This window comes from Orcinus orca, chromosome 4, assembly GCF_937001465.1.
Source record: "Orcinus orca chromosome 4, mOrcOrc1.1, whole genome shotgun sequence".
NCBI classification, from domain to species: domain Eukaryota; kingdom Metazoa; phylum Chordata; class Mammalia; order Artiodactyla; family Delphinidae; genus Orcinus; species Orcinus orca.
Genome location: NC_064562.1, coordinates 121,462,968 through 121,477,064, shown reverse-complemented (window position 1 = coordinate 121,477,064; position 14,097 = coordinate 121,462,968). Strand labels below are relative to the sequence as shown.

Genomic DNA, 14,097 nt, shown 5'->3' with positions numbered 1-14,097 from the left:
GTTTGGCTCAATTCTGAAATCTGTTTACTCAACAAATATGTTAGATGTATTCTAGATACTGTATTAAGCATTGTAAGAGTTTCATAGATGAGATAAATAGAGATCCTTCCTATAAATTATTTAAAGTCTTGGTGGAAGTCAGGTACATTAGTATGTTTTATTTAAAATCAAATTGCTGTCATGAGAGATATACAGATACTGTGGGAAGGGAAAATTTCATGGAGAAAACTCTCAAAGCATGGGTAATACTTGAACACTCAAAAATATGGAGAAAAGCTATTTAGGCAGAGAAAAAGACAGGAGCTAGGCAGAACATGGACTGGAAACAGCATGTAATTCAGTTTGGCTGGGATTGAAGTAAATAGTTTAGTTCTATTCATAAGGGCTGAACTGAGAAATTTGGGCTTTGTCTTATAGGCAGCCATGGAAGGTTTCTCAGCATGGATGTGATAATCAGAGCTGTGTTTCAAAATTTCTAATGTAACATCGTGAATAAAATGGATTTCCAAGGGAAAAGGTGAGAGTTGGAGAAAACAGAAAGCTACTGCGATAGTCTAAGCTCAAGGTAGTGAGTGTCTGAAATAGGCAAGTGAAAATGGGACTAGAGATAGGAGGATGCTATTTATTAGTACACTACAGTTGAATATTGCCACTATTGAGATGACAAAAATGAGGTTTTAGACTGACTTGGGGACGGTGGCGCTGTTCAAGGAAAGGAACAATAGATTTAGCAAGAAAAAATGATATCTAAAGATATAATTTTTATATCAGTTAATGCTATTTAGTTATGTAATAGGAAACTTTTGACTTTTGATATATTAATATTAAAGGTATAACATTTACTTTGAGCTCTTTAACACTAATTATAATTAGCTAATATAGCAAACAGACAAGACAACATAAAAGTACGCATACCTTCAGAAGTGGTCTGGTAAGATACTAGTATACTTTGTATAGAGGTATGATGTCACTAAATGAGAAATGCTGTGCTCTTTTTTTTTTTTTTTTTTTGCGGTATGCGGGCCTCTCACTGTTGTGGCCTCTCCCATTGCGGAGCACAGGCTCCGGACGCGCAGGCTCAGCGACCATGGCTCACGGGCCCAGCCGCTCCGCGGCATGTGGGATCCTCCCGGACCGGGTCACGAACCCATGTCCCCTGCATCGGCAGGCGGACTCTCAACCACTGCGCCACCAGGAAAGCCCAGATGTGCTCTTTTAGGATTTAAAAAACATGAGATTATTTCTGTGTTGAATTTTGAGCCATTAAATATCTTAAAGGAATTTTAAAATCTTTTAGTAAAGTGAAGAATTTTTTCTGGAATATGAACATTTACCTATGTAATTTACCTATATGGTGTACCTATTTTGTTCTTAGAACTGATATGTTTTTCTATCTGCTTGATTAAAGTATGATGCATCTACTTGTCGTACTTTTATATAGACTGACTTATGAATACAGGAAAGTCTTCGTATCTTAGAAACCTACAAGATAATGCATATCATCCTTACCTGTTAATATTGTTCTAATAAACCAACTCTTTTTATCACAAAAAAAATTTAAGGTACAAACACCTGACTTGGTGACTGTTATAATAACTAGATGCTTTTTTGGTTTTTTTATAGCTACTATTATTCCATGGAAGAGATTTCATTGTAATTACTGCTGACTTCTTTAATCATGTCTTGTATCTTTTAATTCCTTCAAAGACATCATCAGAAATCCTAATAGCAAAAATGTCTTATAAACATTGAAAGGTAAAAAGCTAGTGTGTGTGCCATTGTTTTTTATTGTGGTTTTTGCCAAAACCAATCTGAAAATTATGGTGGACATTGTTATAAGTACACTGTCAAGATGTATATATGATTGAGACTAATTACCACATAAATACTTGGGCTTCTATTGCCTTAATACTCTCTAAACTGGGTATTTTGAAGCTGAAGCTTTTTAAGTTTACAGTATAGTGTCTGTCTGTTGGGTAGTACACTCACTATAGAACCTCTTTAAGTGTGGGTATTGTTTACCCCATGCCTGTGTTTATGCTGGCAAGCTCTGGCTTTTCTAAATGCAAAAGGCAAATGCAAAGAGTCCAAATTTTTGTCTAGAATATGAGGAAAGCAATGAAGTAACTGTCGTAATCCTAAAATATATATTGTTGCATGTTCGTCTCTAATACTACCTTATTATTAAGAACATATACATACTTGTCTTCCACTGCAGTACAAGGAAGTAAAACTTCCGTCCTTAGAACATGGAGAAAGTGCTTATCTCAGTGTATTCTGTATCATTTTGCTCTTCTTGCCATGTTTTGCCCAGGATTAATCAGAGTCACTATATGTCAGAAATCAACTTCTGTTTTACTTTACGTATTCTGTCCAATTAACACAAAATGTACAGAATCTATTCTGTGCTCATTTTTCAAACACCTAATATTTTATTATGATTATGAAAGACTCAGAAAGTTAAAAATAGTATTCAGCTGCCTACCTTTACAGTATAATCTGACAGCCTCTCATGTGTTTAGAAATTGCCTTAAAAAGTTCTACTTCATCATATGATGTTTGTGTCACATGAGAATTTCTAATGTAGGCAGTGAAATGTAAATAATCACCAAGGAAACAAGATCCTTAAATAACCGAAATTGTCTTCATTGTCCAACTTACTTAAAAAGAAAATGTTCATTGTAAATATATTAATGTGTAACTAGGCCAGTCTCGTTCTCCTCTGCTATTTGCCAGTCTCACAGTTAAGGATACCTATTTACAGGTTTGACCACCCTGTCTACAAGCATTTGTGCTTACCCAATCTTATTTGCACTAGAATTTTTATGACAAGAGTGTTCTTGGATGAGTGCTTTTATATGTCTTCCAGGATTTTTTTGCTTGAACTAAACTAAGAATAGGGAAGTATGGTTTAAGACATTTTTTTCTTTTGTGTCTTATCTTCCAAAGTGTTAAAATAGCCTGAAAAATGTTTGAAAAAGTTTTGCATTTTGGATTATAACTTTTCTCTTACCCAAAAGACTCTGTTGCAATCTTACTTTGTCAAGCATTTTAACATTTAATCTAGTGTTTTTTTTAAAAACATCAAACCATAAAGCACAAAAGAAAATTCTAGGATAAGTTTATGACATACTTGTATGACATACTAAAGTGTTCTTTAAAAGCACATAATAAATTCGTGATATTGAACCCACAAAATCATCTAGATGCTTATCTATGATTTTAGATACAGATATTAGATATTGGGTATTTGGATACAGATGGGTACTATTTTTAAACCAAATATTTATAGAATTTATCTTGTAAAATAAATAATTTTATTTCTAGAGTCATTAATTTTTTAACATCTGGCTGAATAAAATATATATAGAAGGCACTCAAATGTGATTTTACATTGTTAAGCTTAACACAGTCTGAGCATTGTCTTTTATCTTTTATTTTGATTTTGAAGGGAGAGAATCTAACTGGCTCAGCCTATCTGACACAGGATATCAGCCTGTGTCAGATGTCCACCTTCACTCATCCCCTCCCTCCTATCCTGTCAGTCCTGACCGTGGCAGGATCACCTGATACAAACATGACAGCCTAGGCTCACCCTTTCATCAGGGTCAGTAGTTGAGCTCCTTTCAAACAAGAAGGTGGGAGGTGGGCAGGCAGTGCAGACATGTCTGCTAGAGCATTTGACTAGTATAGATTTGTATTGCTTTTGGTATTCAAAAAGCACTAGAAAGGAAAAATGTTCATGGTTGATACTAGCTGTTTGATAAACACAGAAAGTCTCTCTGCCAGTTGATTCAGACTAGCAGATGTAGATATATTTGCTGAGAATAATTGAGTTGTTAGGTTCAGAGTTTCTGAAAAATCAGTTATTTTTATTTTAAGGTATGTCCTTATTGAAGATTAAAGTGCTGTCGGAGTAATTATATGCTGAGTACAAAGTCATTTCTGTTCATGAAAACTGCAGTTGATATTTTGAGTATTGAGTAATTATGAATGTTTGAAAAACTAGTGCTGTTGAAATTCAAGGGTGATCTCCTTATGATCATAAATTCTCTGTTCATTCTAGAAGACTCTAATTAAACAGTATACACTGAAATGATAATATTTATTCTACCTCTCATTTCATTTTTCAGAACTTTTTATGTCCTTTCCCTCATTATTAATGCCAGATGCCTTCTTTAAAGAAAAAAGGATGAAGCAACAGCTGACTAGAAATTTAAGATACATGTTCAACCTCCACCATCATTCTTGAGAGTAGGAGCCTCAAATTTCTCCTCTCTCCATTAATGAGGGAAAAAGAAAGACAGAGAAACAAGAGAAGTAGTATTCTAAAGGTGAACCTACAAACTGGGGCAACTGAGAAACTGTCATGTCAATAAATAATTATAATTTTCCCCCTTCTACAGGAATGACAAATGAGTCTTTTGGGGGTTTGGGGGAATATTCGTTGCTTGTGACATAACTTTTTAAAACTCTATGACTTTTCCATTTTTGTAAAGAACACATCTAAAGTGGAAGTTTAGGGGAAAATGCTTCTATTGAACACAAACATCTCTTCATGGTCGTTATCAGTGATTGTTAGGGAAGAGATGAGATACTGCCTACCTGTCTTATAAACTAATCTTTACATTCACTCCCCTTCTAACCTTTCTCCACATTGTTGCCAAAGTGCAAATGTGACCTGTTACTTGTCTGCTTAAAATACTTTCTGATTTTCATTGCTCTAGGATAAAGACCAATATTAACAACATGATCTGCAAGGCCCTGTATGATCTGGCCTCTGCATCCATTTCCAGGCTCATCTTATCTCATGCTGTCTTTGTTCTCTACACCAGTACTGGCCTTCCTTCCTTTCTCCTGATTGGTCATGTTCCTCCCCAATATATGCCTGACATTTCTGCCTGAAAATGTTTGTCCTTTCCACCACCCTATACCACCTCCATTCCATCCTGTTGCCTAATTAACTTTTATTAATTATTCATATTTTACCTCGGCCATCACTTAGTTCCTTAGTGGAAACCTTCCCTGTCCTCCCCAAATTGATATATCCTATCAAAGCATCATATACATCTCTTTCAGAGCAGTTTTCGCAGTTTTTATTTTATGCTTTTTTGAGAAGTTATTTGATTAATAATAATATTTCAGAACCTTCCTCTACAGACTCTATATGAAGAATCATCTTTTTAATTTCACTTTTTAAAATTGTACTTTTTAATTACTTTTGAAGGAATATTTTTTTCTTTAAGATCTTATATTTCTAAATATTTTAAGCTTAAGCTTTATAGTCAATGAAATCATTAAAACCCTTCTAAAGTACAAATACAGTAAAACATCACCCCCTTTAGAGAACATAAAATTGGAAAGAATGGAAATAGCTAAGTTTACTTGAGAAATAAACCAACAACAGAAATGTTTCCAGCCAGCGCTAATGATCTCTAACAATTCTAAATAGAGTCCCATTTAGCAGTTGCTTGCCCAGAGTAGATAAGCTTTTGCATTATCAAGTTACATCTGAGAATATCCATTTGGCTATATTTCAGATCTTTAAAATAATCATAATAATAGTAATGAACTGAAAACCATGAATATTGTACAAGCTGTGTGACTGCCATTTATTTGTTGCATTCTGATCACTTTCACAATACTTCATTTAATCAGGAAAGTCTTCTTTATATCTTTGGCTAGTCTTCTTCCTTTCACTTGTTCATTGCATTTTCACATTTAACTTTTTTTTTCTGCAGAGGTGCCTTACGTTGTTTAAATAAAATACTCATGAGCATGGAAGATGTTTAGAACTGTCAAATGTTCAGAAAAAAAAAAAGAAAAAAGTAAAACTGATGAATAACTGAAGTAGTAATTAGTAAAAGTTTATTGTGCACACACCAAAAGACAGTTTGCAAACCAGGAGCGGTGGAACAAAAACATGGAGTGAGGCTCAGAGGTATATTGTTAAAAAGCAGCAGTTGGGCTTCCCTGGTGGCGCTGTGGTTGGGAGTCCGCCTGCCGATGCAGGGGACGTGGGTTCGTGCCCCGGTCTGGGAGGATCCCGCGTGCCGCGGAGCGGCTGGGCCCGTGAGCCATGGCCGCTGGGCCTGTGCGTCCGGAACCTGTGCTCTGCAGCGGGAGAGGCCACAGCAGTGGGAGGCCCGCGTAACGCAAAAAAAAAAAAAAAAAAAAAGCAGCAGTGACTATTTTCAGCAATTGGTTACAATATTAGAATTTTCTTAAAGGGAATTGGTTAGTGACCATCTCATATCAATTTAGGGGAACAATTTAAGTTTCACTTATGATTTTCAGAGATATAAATAAGTGACCCAGGTCAAGTTAGCCTCACTTGTCTTGCAAAATAAGCTAAATCTTCACTTGTATGATTAAACTGGTTTCGTCTGCTCGGAATTTTCAAGTCTGGTCTCCATTTGCGTTTGATTTTAATGGTACTGTCTTCTGAGAATCAATTACCTCTGTGAGCTTCTGTCACAGATTCAAGTCTGCACACAAATAAATGTTTTCCTTAACTTTTTCTCTCAGTTTTATTCGGGGTCACATTTCAGGCAGCATCAACATTCCATTCAGCACCGCGTTTACTGCGGAAGGGGAGCTTACCCAAGGACCTTACACTGCCATGCTCCAGAGCTTCAAAGGGAAGGTCATTGTCATCGTGGGGAATGTGGCAAAGCACACAGCAGAGGTAAGTGTACGCAGAAATGTCATATGACATCATGATGAGCTTTTTACCTGCCCACTGCAACAGATTGTCTAAAAGTGTTTCTTCAGAAGCTGGTTGCGTATCAAATGAGCTTTGAAGATCTGTCTATAGTCTTACATAAAAGAGATTGTCTACCTTTTCCCAGTAAAAGAATTCAAGCTTTTTTCCTCATTGTGCAGCATCAGGGTCAATACTAAGCTTAGGAAACTTCAAATGATAGCCTAAGGTGTTTTGTTTTAGTTTTGGTGTTTTTGTTTTTATCTACTTCCTGAAATTACAAGAAGTAGCTTCAATTCCTTCCATTGTAGAAAAACACTGGGGCTTGATTAGAGGTTGTGAAAGCTGACCATGATAGAATTTGTTGTATTTGGGGGTTTTGTTTACTATAGGCTCAAAGCTTTATGATGATAGAGAATTCAGGAAGGATATCAACTTTCAAATATGAGGACTATGAAACAATAAAATGACCTCGCTCTCTTCTGGCTATGTTCTTAAACATTTTGAAAAATAAAACAAAGAGTAGCTTTTGGAGGTCAAAAACATCACCTTTATTTTTTATAAAAGGCAAGTTAGAGAATAGGGAGTATGAGAACCAAAGGGGCTTGTTTACAAATCCCCCTGTCAAACTTATCAAAATGTACACTTTGAATATGCATGTTGTTATATGTCGATCATAGCTCAGTAAAGTTGTTTTAAAAAAACGTATCTAGATGTAGGCAACATTAATAAACCAGAACAGGCTGTTTTGCTAAAAGGACGGAAGAATCTGCCCCTGGCAAAGTAACAGAGATAGTTTCCTCCCTGCAGATAGCTTATGCAAATAAATTGAGTAATCCAGAATGGTGATCAATGGAAATATAGTCAAGTAAGAACTTTAAGACTTTTGGTCCCAGACCATTTTAAGCATCCAATAATCCTTGTCTCAGAAGTACAGAGCTAATGGTAGTATTGGCTTTTGTTTGTTTGTTTGGTTTGGGTTTTGGTTTTTTTTTTTTTTTGCAGTAAACGGGCCTCTCACTGTTGCGGCCTCTCCCATTGCGGAGCACAGGCTCCGGACGCGCAGGCTCAATGGCCATGGCTCACAGGCCCAGCCACTCCACGGCATGTGGAATCTTCCCAGACCGGGGCACGAACCTGTGTCCCCTGCATCAGCAGGCGGACTCTCAACCACTGCGCCACCAGGGAAGCCCGGTAGTATTGGCTTTTGACACTAAATTAAAGCCATCCTTGATGAAGAAGCTTAATTGACCAAACTAAAGCATATCTGAGTGGATATTAGCTATAAATCTTAAATCACTCCTCTTCTTTTACATAATCACTCCTCTTCTTTTACTGTATCTAGTGTCTGACAGGGAATAATCTAAATATACCTGTTTCAGAGAAAGTCAGTATAGTAAATGACTAATATGCAATTTTAATAAGTAAATGAGGACATTTTAGAACTAAAGCCATGGTATCTGAATTACTTTGATGTAAGTTTATTATCATTATTATTATTTTACTACCACCACAGTACTGCTGCTGCTACATTAATCTGTATTGTCATATCATTCCAATGAAAAATATCCATTTTCAATTACAATGCATATCAGTACATTCAACCCATAGAAATACTGTTGAGAATCACATATTTCTGGATTCCCCGTAATATATAGCCTTAGGAAGAAATCTTTACAGTGATAATAATCCCAATTATTGACTGGTGTTTGTGTGCTAAGCACCGTGATAAGTACTTTCATATGTAATCTCTTTTTATTCTTCATAACAATTCTATGAGGGAGGCATTATTGATTCATATTTTATGTATGAGGAAAACTGAGACTCAGAGTTTATCTAATTTGTTTATGTCAGAGCCAGGGCTGCAACATGAGTCTATATGACTCTAAGCCATACCCTTAACTCAGTGAGCAAGTAAGGCTTTTGAGTCTGAATGCTGCCGTTTGTCCTGTTTTTTAAAAATAGACTTGTTCTGATTTTTCACAGATCACAATAGTTCCTCCCAGGGTATGAACCCAAGGCCTGAAATAAACATTTATGCTCTAAGTGCTAACAAGCTTAAGCCTCTACTTTCATAAAGCATTCACCATTTGGAAGATGTATCTAATAAGTGGACCTGTATAACTGAATCTTCTTAAATATGTCAAATGTTTCCAAACATCCCACTCATTGTATTAATCTCCAGATTTATGTTTATTCTGATTTTACTTTATCAAAAAGGTCAAAACACATATACAAATAAAAGGATAACTCATTTCTTTCATTAAATAACAAATTGTAAACCATTTGTCATGTTGTGAAATGCTAGTCTATCACAGTGTGAATAAATTTAAAAGTTCAACATATGAAGGAAATCTGGAAGCAAGACTATTTAGATGAAGTAATAACAGTATTTGAAAATAATGGTAATAAGTGAAGACCCATCACATTCTGAATAAATTAGCCAACGTCTTGCTTGTCAGAAACCAGATGCTATCATGAACAGTTCCTTCTTCCTCAAACTCTCCATGATTATTCATGCTTGTAGACAAGTGACTGAACAAATTGTATGCTCAGTTATTAATGCTTCAATCCAACATCAGGAAGTAATTTTTGAGAAACAGTTTTAAATATCTGTATAGAGATGTGTCAACTGAAAAAAATGTACAGTCTAAAATTTGAGAATTATGTTTTATTCAGTGGACTTACTGAGGACTTAAGCTGGGGATATAGCCTCTCGGATAGCTCTAAGGAACTGTTCCAAAGAGATAAGGGAGGAGCCAGGGTATATAGGACTTTTTGCTAAGAAAAAAAAAAAATGTAGTTGAACATCAAAAGATTATTGCTAATCACAAAAACAGACATCTCAAGTTAATGATTTTAGTGCTTTTCTGTGTATGGGAAGATGCAAGAGTCTGGGCTTATTGAAATTATTCCTTTGATATGCATCTTAACTGCCTTGGGCCACTATTCTGTTTTTCTCCATCCTGAATTCCCCTCAGGGTGCATCATCAGAGGCTGCTGCAGTGGCTAATGGCTTTATGGCTGCAACATTCTTTGTTTACTGAAATGGCTGGTGACATTCTTTATCCACAGATGTACATTTTTTTTAATATAAATTTTATTTATTTATTTTTAGCTGTGTTGGGTCTCCCTTGCTGTGGGTGGGCTTTCGCTAGTTGCGGCAAGGGGGGGGCTACTCTTCGTTAGGGTGCACTGGCTTCTCACTGCAGTGGCTTCTCTTGTTGCAGAGCACAGGCTCTAGGCACTCGGGCTTCAATAGTTGTGGCCCGGTGGCTCAGTAGTTGTGGCTTGTGGGTTCTAGAGCACAGGCTCAGTAGTTGTGGTGCACGGGCTTAGTTGCTCCGCAGCATGTGGGATCTTCCTGGACCAGGGATTGAACCCATGTCCCCTGCACTGGCAGGCAGATTCTTAACCACTGCACCACCAGGAAAGTCCCACAGATGTACGTTTAATAATTTTTCTCATCATGGGGCTAAAGAGAACTTTAGATATTCATTTGCTTATATTGTTCCATCATCTTTTTGTCTGCTGTACAGATCTGTATGACTTTACTAATGCTTCTTCCCCTCCTCACCCTCCCTTTAAGTTGGAAGCATCTAACTTAAAGCGTATTTACTGAATTCTACTGTGTGTCCATGGTTGTACTGGATATCCTCCATTTGCCCCACCTACCATCATAGATCCATTCTCCACACTTCTTCACCCTGCTCTCTGCCCCAGATGGCTGACCTTCATGTCTTCTGGCTTCCAGTTGTTGAGCTTATGGGGAGCTCTGACAAGTTATGGGAAGGAGGGAGGTCAGGATATTTATCCCCCTGGATCCTTCCCTCAAAATTTTCTCAGTTTTGCTGTGTTCCTCTACTAAAGGTTAACACTGCTCTCCAGTAAGCCTTCTCTACACCACTCTCTTTCCAGCCCCCGGTCCCTTTAGCTCTAGGGGTGGCAACAGCTCTGCTTTTTGGTAGTGCAGGTTTATTACACCATCCCTTATGGTTCTCTTACATCCCACCCATACCCTTGTAATTAATCTCATTGTAAGTAAAACCCCCTCAATTTATCCTCAGGGCTTGTTGGAACCCTGACTGTTACAAGGATACTATTTAAATATATGATTTTTTAGTCAGACTACATTATCTGCTTTGTTCTGTTTCTTACTAGCTGTTAATTTGTGCAAATTGCTTAACTTCTCCAAGTCACCACTGATTCCTTTATAAGATGGGGAAAATAATACTTACCTCATGGCATTGATGTGAAGATTTCAGATTAGGCAATAAGGTTCAGAACAAAGCCTGATAGTTATAGGCACTCAGTTGATTTCACCTATTAATTTTATTTTCCAGCACTATAATTTGCATATATGTGAATTTAATAAGTACTGCTTTATGTATGACGATAGTATAAAAGTTCTAGAGTTTGGGAGTAACATCAGCAAAATGGCAGAGTGGGCAGCTCTAATCTCCCATTCCTCCACAGAAACACTGAAAACAAGTAGAATCTGTACTTTGTTGAATAGAAGTGGCAAAAGCAGGCATCCTTGTCTTCTTTCTGACCTCAGGGGAAAAGCTTTCAATCTTTCACCGTTGAATATGATGTTAGTTGGATTTTTTTCATATATAGCTTTTGCCACATTAAGGAAATTCTCTTCTACTTCTAGTTCATTGAGTGTTTTTATCATGGAATGGTGTTGAATTTTATTAAAAGTTTTTTCTGCATCAATGGAGATGATTATAATTATGATTTTCCCTCCCTTCTATGAATGCGGTATATTATGTTGATTGATTTTCTCAAATGTTTAACTATCCTTGCATTCCTAGTGTAAATTCCATTTAGTCATGGTGCATAATACTTTCAATAGGCTCCTGAATTCAGTTTGCTAGTATTTTGTTGAAGTTTTTACATCACTACTCATCAGTGGTATTTGTAGTTTTCTTTTCTTGCAGTGTCTTGGTCTGGCTTTGGTAGAAGAGTAATGCTGATTTGTAGCATAAGTTAAGAAGTGTTCTCTCCTCTTCAGTTTGTTGGAAGGGTTTGAGAAGAATTAGTGTTAGTTCTAGCCACAGCAATTAGGCAAGAAAAAAAAATAAAAGGTATCAAAATTGAACATGTGTTAGTTTCCTAGGGCTGCCATTAAAAAATAACACAAACTGGGTGGCTTAATGCAACATGGATCTAGACGCTAGAAGTCTGAAATCAAGGTGTCAGCCATGTTCCTTCTGAGGCTCTGGGTGGAATCTTTCTTTGCCTTTTCCAGCTTCTGGTGGTGGCCAGCAATCCTTACCACCCACAAAATGGTAGAAAATATTTGTAAATTATATATCTAATAAGGATTATTATCAGAATACAAAATCAACACACAAACATTAGTTATATTTCTATTCATTAACAACTCCTATAACTCAACAACAAAAAGACAACGAAATTTTTAAGTGGGCAAATATTTAGACATTTTAGACATTTCTCTGAAGAAGGTATACAAATGTCCAATAAGCACATGAAAAATACCTGACGTCATTAGGGAAACACAGATCAAAGCCACAGTGAGCTACCACTTCACACCCAAGTGTTGGCAAGAATGTGGAGAAATTGGACCCCTGGTGCATGACTAGGGGAATGTAAAGTGATGCAACTTATGTAGGAAACAGTTTAATAGTTTAGCTATTCCTTCAAAATGTAAACATAGAATTACCATATTACCAGCAATTCCACTCCTAGGTAAATACCCAAAAGAATTGAAAACATGGGCTCAAACAGAGACTTGTATGCCAGTGTTCATAGCAGCATTATTTACAATGGCCAAAGGTGGAAACAACCCAAGTGTCCCCCAACAGATGAATGAACAAAATGTGGTATATACATATAATGTGATATTTTTCAGCGATAAAAAAGGAGTGAAGTTCTGATACAAGCTACAACATGGATGAACCTTGAAAACAGTTTAAATAAGCCAGACACAAAAGGACAAATATTCTATGATCCCCCTTGTATAAAATATCTAAAATAGGCAAATTCATGGAGACAGAAAGTAAATTAGTGCTATTAGGGGCTGGCTGGGGGATGGGAGAATGGGAGTTTTTGCTTAATGGGTACAGAGTTTCTGTTTGGAATGATAAAGAAATTTGGAAATGACCAGTGGTAATGGTTATATAACATTGTGAATTTACTTAATGCCACTGAATTGTACACCTAAAAATGGTTTAAATGGAAAATTTCACGTTATAAATTTTTATATTGACTTTTTTTAAGTTCTAGGGTTTGATGTCTTCAGGATACCCCACTGTCCCTAATTCATCTAAGCCCTACAATTTTTAGTCAAACAGTAGTGGAGGATCTTTCATGAGAGCTGTTCTGATCAGGTCTCATCTTTTTCCTCTGTGGGTATTAAAAACAAAACCAAAAACAAAACAGTGATTTCCAAGCAAGTAACAGCTTTTCTTCTAAGCTGAAATCAGTGCACTGCAACTGGCACAGTCCTATTTTGAAAAGATTAAGAAAGCCGTAGTTGAATACTGTGAGAAGAAAGCAGAGATGCCAATTCTAGTCGGTATGGTTACAGATTATCTTTACAAATTTTTATGATTTTTATGTCAAACCCGTATTTGGACTTGGGAATTTTCTGTTTGCAAAATGGTAGGCACTGATTGTAATTTTTCTAGTTTTACATCTTCTCTTAAAACCTAGTAATAAAGTTAGACTGAAAATTCAACAAATTAAAATATTAAATGAAATCAAGTATAGTTCAATAAAAGGAAAAGCTCTCAATATTGGAGTTACAAGTAGCAAAATATTTGAACAACTCGAGAATAAATGAACCACTTGTCTAGAATATGATAGTATTAAAATCACTCATTTGACATACAAATTAGGTCTAGAGTATTTTTGTAATACAAATATGAAGGAAGTACTCTACAATGACCAGATGTATTGAATGTATTATCTAAAATCACATAGAAGACAGAACAAATCTGAGAAATACTGCTTATTCATGTACCTGAAAAACTATATATAATCGGAAGATATACTATACTCTTTTAATTATGTATTCATTAACTATTTTTCCTGTAATTACAACTGATTAGCAACTTTTTGCTATGAGATGCCTTCTTTACAATTACCACTTCATAAGACTTTTGTTTGGGGCCTAGCTCCCACATTAAATACATCAAAAACTTTTAGAATCTGCCATTTCTTATCTGGATAAAACATTGCTCCCCCCCCACCAGAATAGGGCAAAAAAAGGAGGACTACCAAGATTTTAGTTTAATTAGGATTCCATGTAGAGGCGTCTTCATACCAGACTTAAGTCCTACTTAATCTCACTTGTCAGTTAATCTTTAATTCACCTTACCCTTCAGGTTAAGTCAAGCAGTGAGGCATTATATAATCAAGCATAT

At 36.2% G+C, this 14,097-nt stretch overlaps 1 protein-coding gene across 4 annotated transcripts in view; it reads left to right on the top strand.

The window, feature by feature from the left end:
• Positions 1 to 14,097, top strand: part of TBCK (TBC1 domain containing kinase) — a 244,314-nt gene that overhangs the window by 205,608 nt on the left and 24,609 nt on the right. For 3 of the 4 annotated variants that reach the window (XR_004483193.2, XM_004269604.3, XM_033427801.2), the window contains exon 25: positions 6,529 to 6,688. Coding sequence is in view for 3 of the 4 variants with exons in the window: in XM_004269604.3 (XP_004269652.1) it covers positions 6,529 to 6,688 (160 nt within the window). In the remaining variant the exon portion in view is untranslated. Of the gene's footprint in view, positions 1 to 6,528; positions 6,689 to 8,689; positions 8,949 to 14,097 lie in introns of those variants that run through there. The other variant, XM_033427802.2, reaches the window with a different exon arrangement.